This window comes from Sinocyclocheilus rhinocerous, unplaced genomic scaffold (assembly GCF_001515625.1).
Source record: "Sinocyclocheilus rhinocerous isolate Xijiao unplaced genomic scaffold, SAMN03320098_v1.1 scaffold287, whole genome shotgun sequence".
Classification (NCBI taxonomy): domain Eukaryota; kingdom Metazoa; phylum Chordata; class Actinopteri; order Cypriniformes; family Cyprinidae; genus Sinocyclocheilus; species Sinocyclocheilus rhinocerous.
The window spans coordinates 1,332,903-1,347,809 of record NW_015633524.1 but is presented as its reverse complement, the minus strand read 5'-3'; the positions used below and the strand labels follow the sequence as shown (position 1 = coordinate 1,347,809).

Below are 14,907 nucleotides of genomic sequence, written 5' to 3'. Positions count from 1 at the left end.
GCACACAAAAAGTATTCTCGTAGCTTCGTATAATTGCGGTTGAACCACTGATGTCACATGGATTATTTTAACGATGTCCTTGCTACGTTTCTTAGCCTTGATGGTGTAAAGATCCTTGCTGTCTATGGGTGGGTCAGAGAGCTCTCGGAATGCATAAAAAAATATCTTAATTTGTGTTCCTAAGATGAACGAAGGTCTTACGGGTTTGAAATGACATGAGGGTGAGTAAATAATGACAATTTTCATTTTTGGGTGAACTATCCCTTTAAGATATGATTGGATTGAATAATATTAAAAACAGGCCAGTGGCTCAACCACAGCCTGTTCACTCAGACAAGTTTATTCCACTACTGAAAAGAGACTGGATCAAAAACTGGGTGACACACATTCTGAGTAAGCGAGCCTAGGGCAACAAAGGAACAAAGAGTGACACTACAATCAAAGAGATGGTCTATGATTGGTCGAATTATACTTACAAATGAAACTTTTCCTCCCAGACAGGATTGAGGTTGCCGTAGATCGTCTTGGTCCTCTTTTTGGTTTTACCCACCTGGACAGTCACATAGGGGTCACTGGAGCCGGTCTTATCTTTAGCCTGCAGTCCTTGAGCACAGACAACTATAACCAAGACAGATTAGAAGACGGGAAGTCATCGAGGCATAGAAGATAATTTTCATCGTGCATCATTCAGAACTGAATTCTAGAATGACTTTTAAATTGCTGCATTTATTTATTTATTTTATTTATTTAAATTGAGTAAAAATGGAATGACATTTCCAGAAAAATGGCAATGTAAATGATCAGTTTTTTAACCTGTGATGGTGATCTTGGCTGACCACTTGGACGTTCCATCCAGAACACTCTGCTTGATGGTCTTCATCTGCTGAGCATGGATAGCCTTGCTGACCACAAACACATCTCGGATGACCTCAAAGATCTCAGGCTTGTTCCTCTCACGGATCTTCATGCGATCCTTCATGGCCATAATGATGTTCTGAGTGCGGTCCTCTGCACCATGTTTGGAGCTCTTTTCTGCCGCGCCTGAATTAAAAAGAGTTAACGATGATTAACAACATTTTTTTTTTGTGGAGACTGGATTAATGACACTGTAAATAAAATGCAAACAAATAAAAAAACTACAATATTTAAAAAAATAAATAAAAATAAGTATAGATATGTATGATAGTAGGATATAAATGTAATTCATTAAATAAATTACTTGTGGATTTGTTTTAATTACTTTTTAAAGCAATTAAAGCACTTGACAATTAAGGCACTTGAATGTGATGTATTCCATTTTCCATTTGCAAAAAAATCCTCCATGTCAAAACACCCTAAAAAAACAACAACTGTAAAATATGGCAAGCTCATAAATCCAATAAACACCCTGTCTTATAAAATGTGTGTGTGATGATTATTTTACGGTGAGCATCACCTCTAAATCTTTTTCTTAATTTTGGCTAATGGACCTGTCAACAAGGAAGATGTCACTGAAGGAAGTCTATTTGGGTAAATGAGTTCAACAGGGCAGATGTCTAATATAGAACGTAATGTAAAAAATAATGTCATCTCACTGTCTAACGTAGAGTGAAAGCACCAGTAACCCAGGCTGTGTCTGAACCCCACAAATGTGGCCTTCTCGGGCAGCAGATGAAGGTAGGAAGCTGTCAAGCAAGTCTTTTGGTTCAGACATAGCACAGGTGCTCATACTTACGCTGCAGGCAGTCTGCATTCAGCAGCTCCTGACACTTCTCGTGACATTTGACCCCGCACTCCGTGCAGCGCATGCCCTGCCGCGCAATGCCCCAAAGAAGCCCCTCACACTCGTAACAGTAGGTGGGCGTTGTGGCCGTCCACACCTCAAAGTTGTGAGGTGTTGTACAAGAAATGGGGTAGATTAAAGCTTGCAGCGTTTTCTTATACACATGGTTCTTCTGTAGAAGTTAAAGAGTAAAAATGATCAAATATTTATTTATAAAATACTTCTTTAAGATAGTCAGAAACAGACAGAAGTTAAACTAACCAGTTCCTCATCTTTTATGGAGGAGCGCGAGGCCATCGCCGATGCAATGCCAGCCTTCCTGGCTTGGACCAGAGACTATCATACAAAGAATAAATGTTAGAACAGCGCAAACCAGTAGAAAATCTCTTAAAACACCCCTGGTAAAAGAGATGCCAGAAACCAAGTGGAATCTAGATGTCAAAAATAAACATCTAAGCCAAAGAGCAAAAACCCAGAACTTCAAAACTAGGGGTGGTGACTATGGGAGTCCCAGAAATCAAAGGGGAAACCAATGTCTGTGCAGTACGGGGATGAGGGGTTAATGAAGAAAACAAACCATTACTGATAAGCCTAGGTATGAACAGAAGCATCTAAAACACCCTGTTAAATAGAATCAAACAACCTGCTTTAAAACAGCCCTTTGAAAGTGATGTTGGAGGAAAAGTAAAACTAATAAAAGTAAACCAGTGGAAAGAACCATTTTTTTGCTAGCTTGCTTATATAGTATATCAAGTAAGGTTGAAATGGTTTGCAAATACATTCATTAAAGTATTAAATATTTTTTTATTGTAATATCATAATCCATATATTTATGGTATTGGCAGAAGTCATTTAACCATTATTATTTCATTGCAACAGCCTACTTTTGCAATGTAATGTTTTCTAGCTGTGTATTTGCAAACTATTACAGCAATACTGATCTTGTGGATGCAGTATTATCTTGATATACACAAAAAAAGTAGGTTCAGTCATATGGGTTATTCTCAAAACTTACCATAGCCTGACCATGCAGAGTGAATGCATTCAAAAGAGTTGTAGAGGTTTAATTTTATGTTTTTCATGGGGAGGAGAGAGATCAGAGAGTTGTTTTACTTCACTTCATATCTTTCCGAGTCAGAATTTACAGTTATAATGGTTGTCATTTATTGCTTATGAAACTTAAAACTACTCATATTCTGACGTTTTTGTCTGAATCAGATTTGTCAACTTAATATTGTCTTTACCTTATGTTATAAGATTGAACAAGTAATATTTTAGCAAGACTGATGCTGTTCCTACTGGATAACAATACCATGTTGAGAATTATAATAAAAGTGTTTGTAGCTTTTGTTCATTTTAATGCAAGGTAAGGCCACATGGAAAGAGTACTTACCACATCGCTAACCAGAGGAATAGCTTTTTTCTTGCGAAGGTCTGGCATACTGTCAATTCCAAATATTCCACTCCCATTTCTGTGGATATCAACACTTTGTACAGGAGTATTTTCCATGCTTAATAATTAATACACAGACAATGAATGTGTAAATAAAATGTCACTAACTTCTTATAGATAATTCTATATTTTCATAAATATTTCCATAACAAAAAAAGAGAAAAAGTAAAATACAGCAGTGCAACTATCAACTAGCAATAATGCTTAAAGAGAAACTTACCCAGCTTTAATCCAAGCATGTCTCGAATTATCTCCATTTTCTTTGCCCTATGGCATCAAAAACACAGTTTAGATTAATCAATGTGTACATGGGAAGCAATTAAACCTGAGCAACACCTAACCTAAATGCAGAGGACACAGGATTGGTTGAGTTTCACCAAAAGGTCTGAGAAAGCAAACCAAAACATGACTTTGTATTGAAGATGAAATCCTCACTGATGAAAGTACTTAATCTGATCGAAATGACTTGCATGCAAATCATAAGATCAGAGCAAAATCAATGAAAGGGGGAAAATAGAAATTAACTTTTGAAAGTACACACAAACTCTTGTAATGCACAGCAAAAAATTGGGGTTAAACCCTTAACTTTTAGGATAATTACTGTATATGAACACATCCCAAAAATCACTTTTCACTTGATGACAGAAACGAGTGAAACCTTGACAAACATTTAGCAAACTGTCTCTGTGTTTTCCATCTGAGGTACATTTTTTAAAATGGCATGAGCATTCTTCCTCAGATAAATGGAACTACAGCTGGATAGCTGGAGTTCCCCAAGGGCATGTGGTATGTTTCAACTGCTTTTAAAAGCAACAATGTAGCAAGACGAAGACCAGCATTTCAAATTATTAATAATTTAAAAAGATGGCAAATCACATTAAAGTAAGTAAAACAAAACAGAAGCAAACACCACATGTAACCATTAAAAGACAAAACATTGAGTGTTAAACTCAGAAGTTTTCTGTATTTGGCAAACTCAAGAAGCAGGCAGCCTTGTACATGAATCATATGTTTCAAAAATAATGCATTCAAATAAACTTTGGATGAAAAACAAAGAAAACTGGCATTAATGGAAAAACAAAATGAAATAACGACTGAGAATTGACCAAAACATAATCATGACCTGGTCATCTTCCCGGCTTCCCTCTGAAAGACAGAGCAGGACAATCAAGAAAAAAAGAAAATAACAACAATTTATAAACGGTATTTAAATAAGCAAAGATTAACAGAAGTAGGAACATTTTGTTCAACTTAATTACATGTATAACTAACCAAAGACAAAGACAATTTTTGTACCTTGTTTAAATTCCTCCTCAGAGAAAGTGTTCTTTGAGGCATTGGCAATCCTGGATAATCTATGCCGATGTCTCTTCTCTTTGAGCACACGTTGAATATTGGCAAGGCACTTCTGGTGGTGAGGGTCTTCAAGGGCAGGTTCATTGTCAAGACTATGCTCCGCCTGTTTTCCATTAACATCTGCCTCCAGTGTTCCTGAATTGGTGCCCTCTGGACTTATTTTGATATTACCTGAGCCAAATGCCATTTGTTGAGCACAAGAATCAACAATCCCTGAACTCAGATCCACATGTTTTGGGCTAAGCTCTGGAATACACTGCAGATTCTGATCTGTTAGAGGTTCCTCTACAGCATCTAAGTGGTCTAATGCATAGTATTCAGTTGGAGTAAGTGAAGGGGAAATCGTGCTAGGAGTCGATAGTAGAGGATCAAAGGCTTGAGAATTACGTTGCCGGTTTAGTAATTCCCTCAAGTCCTTCCCATGGAATGAAGCTTCGATGCCTTTTTGAGAAGACACACTGAGATCTAAAGTTGCACCATCAGAAGGTTCAACAGTGTCTACATTTGAGTCACTGAATGTGGTGCTATCCTCCTCAAGGTCATTGGATTTGGAGGGATTTGGGACTACAGACTTGGTGTCCTCATCTAGACACTGGGGTTCAGGTGTGTCAAGCTTTGTCAAGGCTCCCCTTAGAACGGAGTGGAAGGTTAGCATGGCTTTACTTATCTTTAAAATATCATATCCTTGATTAGATGGCTGTGACTCTTCAGTGTCCGTATTTTCAGAGTAATCGGGGTTATACACATCTGTGCAAGCCCCCTCTGGCCAGTCTTTCTCCGAATCCACATCACAGAGGCAATGCTCACAAGAGGAGTGTAGATTTTGGCAACCGTCATCATAGTCTGTCATTCCAATGGTTGAACAACTAAGGCTTCGGGAAGGCCCACTACACAATTCATCAGCATATGCATCCATGGTGTGGTATCCAGAACTGCGAGAGTACATGCAATTTGATGTGCAGTCGCAGCCAATGTCACTGATAGTTTGATTCTTAGGATGCCTCCAATCTACAACACTGGATGAGCTGGATGGGGAATCATGGTTTCCAAACAGTAAGGATAGGTGTTCAGAGCTGCTACTTGATGAATGACTGGTCTCGCCACCATTGTACCTGTACCATGTATCTGGGTGTCCAACAGTTTCCAATTCGTCTGCACTGTTCTGGCAGGAGCAGTAATCCTCCTCACTCCATCCAGTGTCTCCACTCCATCCTCCTTCTCCACTCACGCTCAACTGCATTTCCGAACGTCTCCAACCACTGTTCTCTTGGTCAGCCTCCCTAAAATAATAAGTTCCTTCTTGATCTCGACTCTTAGAACTGTGACCTGAGGATAAGGAACTAGTGCTTGTAAATTCTTGCCCATAAAGATGACAGTAGCTAGACTTCTTAAATCTGGAACAGGGTACATCCAAGTTGTCAGAAGCCTTGGAATTGTGTAATTTGGTGCTTCTTGGTACATCTCGGTAATCAGTTTCCACATCCCACCCCGACACGTTCGGTCTAGCCGAAAGAGGTCTACCTTCATTCTTCTCAAATTTTTTAAGCTTTACTACTGGGCTACTATTTCTACTTTGCGGGAGAGGAACGGCATTCTGCCTACCTGGACTTCTTTGATGAGCCACAACTCTTCGAGGTGATGGATTCCCTACAGCACCAACTGAATATAGCTCCTCAATTTCCAACAGTACAGCATCTACGCAGCAAGACACCTCATCTACTGAGCCACTTACAGACGTCAGGTATTGTCGCAAATCTGATATCTCCTCTTGGATTTTATTAATCCCCTGCAGCTCCTTCAAAATGTGCTCCACTATGGTGCTTGACCCTACTTCTCTTTTCTTGTCCTTGTCCCTACTTCGGCTTGGTTTATTATCCATGGCACCTCTTCCATCAACACATCCACTCTCTTCTGCTTGGTCTTTGGGCTCTAATCTTTTCATTCCCATGGATGGAATGGTGATACTGCCATCACTATTACGCCTCCCCTGCCCAATAATGGCACTCTTGGAGGTTGTAGTCTGACTTTCAAAACTACGCTGGGTTGAAAGGCTACACTCATGAGTAGAGGGATCTCTCTTAATGCCACAGATGAACATGTCATCCTCTATCTCCACTGGAGAGTGCTGGGAGTCATAGGCAGTGCACTCCCCTGATCCCTGGAGGAACTTCTGAATCTTCTTGCGTAGGCTCCGACTGACCTTGGGACTCTGGGTCCTCTTTTTGCCAAGTTCTCTTTTCTTAGACATTCTTTGCTGAAGTTCACCCGACCCATTTGTTTCATCTTGCTCATTGGAACGACTCCGAGATAACATCCCTTAGAATGGGGTGTGCCTCAGGTGCTGACCAAAACCTTGAAGCTCTGGTACACGCGATTACAGAGCTGTTGCATTTCACCTACAGTACACGAGGAAGTGTTTTTCAGTCAAGATCATAACAGAGCTTCATACATTTGAGGACAATCAGGGGTTAAATTGGGATTTGCTATGTGGGGGGGGGGCTCTATGGTAACGAGCTTATATATACATTTTTTTTTACCTTTATAGAGGGCATTTTCCCACTAATCTCATTAATACTTTCATTTCAAATTCTTACATTTGATCTATAAATTCAATTATAATAATGTGATTATCTATACGTTATCAAATTAAATCATTTACACTGAAAAATACAACTGCATTAAATAATATTATGAGATTCTTTTCTTTTAAAATGATACTTTTCAACAAAATTAAAACGCCAGTGCCAGTAGTGTTTAATGAGTGAGTCATTGAGTCGTTCATTCAAACGATTCATTCAAACGATTCATTCAAATGGCAGATTCATCAGATGTTTATGCATGGGCTAATGAAACTTTGATTCAACCAATTCGTTCAAAACACGGAATCAATCAGCAATGAATTAGGTTGCTGTGAGATGCACCTAAAATGTAAGTGACCTAATATTATATTTGCTTATTGAACTGTTTATAGAACTATTAAACAGTCGTAATGGTGAAACCGTTGTTTGATGTTGCCTAACTAACTGCATTTTAAATATAAAAAAACTTTCCATTTTGAATTTTTACCTCAGGATGCTGAGTTTCTTAGTGTTGCGTGTTTTGATTTCTCCTGGAGAGGCTGCGTGAGCCTCGCCTCAGCAATAGATGCATAATATACAGTCTATGTGCCGGGGCTCAGCCCCGGACGGCCCCGGACAGCCCTGGCCCAATTTAAACCCTGAGGACAATGGCACGCATAGATTATTAAAATTTGACAGACATATTGAAATTTCAATCAGTTAAATATAAGCATGCACAATCCATCTAAAATAATCAACATTTATGTTCATGGCCATTCAGTCTTTTGCACTTCTTGATGCTATTGTGCGGTTCTAAAACCTAGAGAGCTGCCTACAGAGGCACTCCCGATTTGAAATGTAGGCATCTAAATTTTGCAGCCTACAAAAATACTTTGTCTAATTCTAAGGCTATTTGTGTGACACTGTTGAGTTGCAGCCCATGTAGGCCGTTACAAATCAATCAGTTAGGATTCTACCTTAGAAGGCAGTGCACAGCTGAGGCGCTGAATGCAGTTTCATAATTTATTCTAATGGAGACTTTAATAAAAAGTAATGCTACAGGCCAAGGGTGTCCACACTGCCAACTCTCTCATACACACCCAAGTAAAAAGTCACATTACAGAGAGAGGGTAAGAGTGAATATATCTGGATCTCTGCCATGTACTGAAAAAGTACCACATACAGTAAAGTGGATTATTGCAGGTTTACACTGTTTACAAGGATGTACAAAGCACATTGTGGTCATAGCTTGCTAATTAACCTACTGTAGTCATTAAGACAAGTGTTATAATGCTAAAACATATGCAGCTGAAAAAGATCACTAATGAACATGGGTTCCAAAAACAGCTCAAGGAGTAAAGTTGTACGCGTTTAATCAAATCACATGATTATATGCAAACTTAAATTACTTTTTTTTTATTTTGTTAAAGCATTCCATTGTAGAAATAATTCAGGTCCAGACATTGCCAAACTGGTGGGGCATATTCCACACGGAACACAACATATTATCTTCTTGCCTGTCAGCTCTTCTAACAGTAACTGTTACAGCACAGGGAGGGTGACAGCCCAGCTGTATTCACTGTGCATCATGACTGTTAATCAGAACCTGCTGGGTCTAATAGCAGCTTCACCCCATTTCCTGCCTGTCAGGACAAAATCGTCTCGTCTGTACACTCGAGGCTTTTCACTTTTTCATTTATTTAGAGACTCTTTTACCATATTCAATGATTTTAAACAAATACTGCACTACATTGAAATAAAGGTTGAAATATCAATTATTATGATTGTAAATTAGATATTGAAGTACTCATAATAATGAGGACATGATTATTGCCTTATAGTTCACATAATTTTTTAAGTCTATTTCCTGTAATATGTGCTAGCAATAAAGGCAGTCATTGAAATTCAGATACTGTCCTCTGTGTTATTCTCCAAAAGCATTTAATGGCCAACATGATCTTTACTGTGACTTCAACATTGAGCGTTTAGGTTGGCGGCTTTCAAGGGCACATTTTGGCTGGCTGCCACGTGTCTCCAGTAGGCTAAAATGAATGTCAGGGACAGCATATTTTATGATGGATTTTTAACTTAACATTTAATACAGGAAATGACATACTTTCAAATGGAGCACTTTGGGATATATTTTAATTACAAGTTAAAACAGCTTAAGTTAAAATTCTACATAATCAGTGTGCTCTAGTTTTGTATATAATTAACATTAATGTCCCCTGCTACAGTTACTTACAATAAAGGTATATATTAAATACTCTGAATTTCAAAGTCACATTTAAATATTCCCATTATAGGTTTAACCTCTGTCCAACATCTCCCAAACAGTTGAATTTTGGGTTCACGTGATAAGAGCAAAGTTGGCAGAAACCAATTCTCAAGTCACTGGATCTCAAGTCCAAGTCAAGTCAAGTCATTTTCTTTATTTAGTCAAGCAAGTCACAAGTCCTTAAATTTGCGACTCGAGTCAGACTCGAGTCAAGTCATGTGACTCGAGTCCCCCACCTCTGATAATGAGCCACTCTTTGAAGGACCAATGAAGCCATTACTGATATGTGACTAAAACGGCCTGGTTAAACTTGCTGGAATTAAATGAGATTGTGAACCAATTTCTGTTACATTTATTCTGCAGATAGCTCAGGTATCAAAATATTACAGATTCTTGCCTAATTTGCAATTCCAACCAAGAGACAGATATGCCTCGGAATTTCTAATAAGAAACTATCTGCTCACTACTCTGCCACTGCTCAGGTTAATCAGCTCTCATTAGTAGTGGTGCTCCTGATTTACCTAGGCCAAGTCACACATAAGTTTTATTAAATTCAGGACTCAACAATAAGAACGACACAATGTCCTGAACCAGTGTGAAATATTGGTTTGTAAATTCTGCTGACTTCTGTTAAAACTGAATAATTTAGCTGACTGACACAGTCTAGAATTTGTCATAACTGCAAGAATAAATAGACTACCAGTCAAACGTTTGGAATAATTAAGATTTTTTTTTTAATGTTTTTGAAAGAAGTCTTCTGGTCACCAAAGCTGCAATTATTTGATCATAAAAATAAAGTAATAACAATAATACTGTAAAATATTATTATTACAATTTAATTGAATTTTCAGCATCAGTAATTTCAGCATCATCTTCAGTGTCACATGACCCTTCAGAAATCATTCAATATGCTGATTTGCTGCTCAAGAAACATTTATTATTATTATTATCAATGTTGAAAACAGTTGTGCTGCTTTATATTTTTGTGGAAACCATGCTTCACTGCCATTCAAAAGTCTGGGGTAAGAAGAAAAAATAAATTAATACTTTTATTCAGCAAGAATACATCAAATTGATCAAAACTGTTAAGGCATTTATAATGTTAGAAGAGATTGATATTTAGAAAGCTGTTTTTTTTACTTTCTATTTAAAGAATCCTACAAAAAAAATGCATCACTGTAAAAACTGTTTTCAGTGTTGATGATAACATCAACTACTGTTAAAAACTGAGTATCGATTAATAATAGACAATAATTGAACAGCAAATCAGCATATTAGAGTGATTTCTGATAGATCATGTGACATTGAAAACTGAAGCAATGATTCTGAAAATTTACTTTGCATCATAGAAATAAATTACATATAAAACTATCTTACAACTATACTTCACTGACTATACTTCACAACTATATTTCACGGACTATCCCGTTTAATTTGGAAATACATCACATTACAGAAGTGACATGGGTTGTCGAACACTTTTCAGATTGACTTTAAGTGCCTTGCTCAAGGGTGCAATGGATTATAGCTTTCAGTCCCTTCAGAGACTGAACCAGAACATGAGTTTTAACAACCACCTCACCAAACCACCCAGAAACAAATCACACAAAATTATCCCAAAGCAGGTGATCTGTCCTGTCTGTCTTTTCATCTGCAGTCAAGAAAGTACGAGTTAATTAATTTTAATATATTTTAAATTATATAATTAATACTTTCTATTACTCCTGGTGTTTGGTGTCTGTGATCACTATCTTAAAGGACTTAAATCTATATTTTAGGACTTAAACCACCTGAAAACTGAACTACACGGTTAACAATAATTCAATTACAATAAATATTCCACCTTTAGTTTATAAAACACCATGCATTCAACATTTTCAGATGAACCTCATAAACTAGTGAAAGGTTCCATTAAAAGACTAAATTATTTTCATGCAAAATCGATTTTCAGGTGAAATACGCCCTCGACATTTCTTGACAAATTTCACACAATTCATCATCACAAGACTGAAAAAGTACACAAAAGTACAAAACTTACCTCCAAAAAAAATCTAGTTTCACTTTGAAGATTCAACAACCTCCAAACCACCTGCATATAAAAATGCTTCTGGATCTCAAATGGTTGACCTAATCAACACTCCTGTTCTGCAAGGACTTATCCAATCGGTTGCTTTGGCAAACCAACACATCTTGAACAAAGAAGCCGACACAACCCTCTCCACACACAGACATCGGCACAGTTGAGTGGGTTCCAGTCTAGGCTAGTGTGACACGGTCACGGTGGAGCATCTCTGCCTCAAACATCCTCCTCACTCTCTCTCTCTCACTCTCTCGCTCTTATTCACGGTGTCCTCTGGCGATGTATTCCAGCACAAAGCTAATCTGGAATTGTCAAAACGCCAGCATTCCATCTCTCCTCTATTTCCCTATTCTCTCTTATCGGCATTGCTGTGTGCCTGCCTCCTGTTAAACATGTGCATGTTACAATGCACTTTTTCCCATTTCATAAATACACAGAGTCAGAAATAATGTACAATCAATTAACCAAATGACAGGAATGTTATAATACTGCTCAACAATCCACTATAAATAAGGCATGATATGGTACACATAATGTGAATAATAATTTAAAAAAAAGATCCTTTTAAACAATACTAAAGATGATAGGGCCATTTAGGGGATTAGCCAAATCTTATTACACCTTTAAGACAGAGAGATGTGGAAATCTAGATTAAATGTCCTATCTGTGTTTGATTTATGCTTGTAAGATAGCACACAAGAGCCTGTAAACTCCTTCAGTGTAGATATTTATAAGAATAAGCTTAACTCGAATAATTTCTTATGTCCTTCTCCACACAAAAATGTATGCAGCCAAGCAGTGTGTTAAACCACACCCATTGTCTCCACTGTATTAATTTAGCAGCTTTTACATAAGCATCCACCACAAGTCTCAAGCAGCAATCACTATAATGGAGCCTCAATGAAGAGCGCCATATGTGAGACCACTTAATTAGCATGAGCGATGTTAGGCTATCGGAATAAATTACTCCACCTGTACTGTAAAAAAATAGACATTCTGTAACATAAAATCTTAAGCGGGCACTTTTTATCCAAAGCAATCTAAGCTGGAATTAATCTGATCCGCCATTATGATTTGGTGACACTATTAATTTGGATTTATTAAGACTCAATGCGAGGTGATCAAGCCACATAAGTGCCCGCAATGTTAATTTATTTCTAGTGGCTCACACACTCAATTTTGTGCGGTCAAATGAAAGAAACGAAGGGGGACAACAGCATAGCTAATTACTGGCTGTCAAGATGAGAGAAAGAGAGAGAGAGTGAAGAAAAGAGAGTAACATAGGGCAACATTTATAGAACAAACAACAGAACAATGAACAAAAAGGGAAAAAATCTAGATTGTGATCATTTATATTATTAAACAGTTCATTTAAAAATGTATCATTTGGGTAAATCAATTAAAATATTAAATTAAAAATATAAAATAAAAATGTATATATATATTTGTGTGTGTGTGTGTGCGCGCAATAACTAAATAGTTTGTAATAATTTATTATATTTTATAATAAATAAACCGGTTTTAAATGATTTATGGAAAAAACTTGTGAAAACTTAATTCTGGCCTTTTATTGTTATTTTTCCTTTAAAATTATTATTTTAAATCAACATGCTGTATTTACATCTTTAACATACCGTATTTCACTCTGATAATTAGGCATAAGCAATAGCCATGTACTTTACTTTGTGAACTTTAAAAGTCAAGTCCCCAATTTCTTTTAACTAGTCATTAAATACTCTTCAAGACACATGCTATCTCTAGCTCCCTGCCGCTCAATGCGAATTACTCCCTGAGACTTTATCAGCGATATCAGACAGCAACTCTTCAGAGCCTGACCTTGGCCCTTGCAGATTAAGGCTGTGAGGTCTAGGCTGAGAATCCAGCATGCCTTGCCTAGCTGATAGAGTACCAAAGTGGAATACCACCACATTCATTGCACTCATGAATTTAATATCTCCAAGTTGCAACCAACCAAAATTATTTCCACAAAATCTCAAAAACGTACATTTCACAAGTTTAAATCTTAAATGGTGAAACTCAACCAATCCAAAACAGATGTTCATGAATGAGTTGAATGGGGTTGTGCAATTCAGACTTACCTACTGAAAAGCAATAAAGGGAAGCAGATCAAATTCAAATGATAATTTTGATTGATAAGATGCTGATAACTGGTGCAGGTTTACAGGAAAAAAGATGTGGGTAGTGTTTAATCTCAAGTGTGAAACACTGGATCAATTGAAAAAGGAATAGTCAAAGGAGATGGAGGGTATGAGCTCCCTACTATACCTCCTTAAGTTGAACTCTCACTTTGTTGATTGCCTTAAGCCAGCGCAATCTGGATGGAGAGAATGGCAAAGGCGTTCCATCGTCCCTGAAGCTAGAAAAATAAAACATTGTATGAAAATGAATTCATGCTATTGAATATTCATTATACCAAATGTGCACTGGAAAACCACCGTAAGCCAATACAATATCTTTACCCTTTGAGAGTTTTATCAGGCATTTTGTCCACTTGAGAAACCGCTTCCTTTTTTATGGTGCTGCTTATACCCTTTTCATTTTCTTGGGAGGATTTCAATCCTTCATCTTCCCCCCAGGATGTATGTCCATTGGTAGGGTGATGCCCATTTCTGGATGGCCGATAGCCGGTACTGTGGTAGGAATGGTAGGACTCCTCTAACTCTGAACAAGCAGCACTCTCTTGACCAGTCTCACTGAGCTGGGAACTAGCTTGGCTGAGGTTCCCTGAAGATCCAAAACGACTGGAGTCCACAAGGCTAGTGTTGTTGAAAAGAAACAAAGAAAGAAAGCAGCAAGTGAGTTACAGTAACTAAGATTTTTAAAACGACATAAATGTAACCAGTCTCCAATTAAGAAACAGTAAATGCTACACACAGCTAAAGGAAATACAAAGTTACAAGGAACCAAAGCACAGTTACTATACAAAAATCACATAGCACTGAGAAGAAAACAAATCACACATTGGGAAAGTCACCATTTTCGTAAACTAAAGCTAAAACTAAAGTCAATGAGCGTGTTTACATGCACATTAATATTCTTATTCAGCATATTGAGATTAGACTTGTGCCGGTATTCGGTAATGCGATATATCACGGTAATGAATATGCACGATATTGTTATCGTGGGCACTTCTAAATACCGTGAATAATTACATATTACAAATTATTCCGAATTTTGAATGCCTTTTAAGAATACTTTTCCCATCAACTGGTCAAAATGCACAACACCGCTGTATGCTGTGAAAGACGCATGCGCACTCTGGCGTAAACAACCGCAGACGTGAAAATTTGATACCGGCATATCCCTAATTGAGATATTATGATTAAAATGAGCCCCTTAATTTTGAAATTGAATATTTCAGACGGCATACTTGTAATAAATAGCACTTTTTTTCGTGGG

The 14,907-nt window shown here is 37.5% G+C and overlaps 1 protein-coding gene across 1 annotated transcript in view; it reads right to left on the bottom strand.

Moving 5' to 3' along the window:
• The window catches only part of LOC107744157 (uncharacterized), a 78,154-nt gene that overhangs the window by 19,465 nt on the left and 43,782 nt on the right, over positions 1–14,907 (bottom strand). The window contains exons 11-19 of the mRNA XM_016557665.1: positions 13,968–14,264; positions 13,774–13,864; positions 3,436–3,482; positions 3,156–3,234; positions 2,778–2,783; positions 2,024–2,098; positions 1,715–1,934; positions 814–1,041; positions 477–618 (exon numbers count right to left, since the gene is read on the bottom strand). Of these exons, the coding sequence (XP_016413151.1) occupies positions 477–618; positions 814–1,041; positions 1,715–1,934; positions 2,024–2,098; positions 2,778–2,783; positions 3,156–3,234; positions 3,436–3,482; positions 13,774–13,864; positions 13,968–14,264 (1,185 nt within the window). The remainder of the gene's footprint in view (positions 1–476; positions 619–813; positions 1,042–1,714; positions 1,935–2,023; positions 2,099–2,777; positions 2,784–3,155; positions 3,235–3,435; positions 3,483–13,773; positions 13,865–13,967; positions 14,265–14,907) is intronic.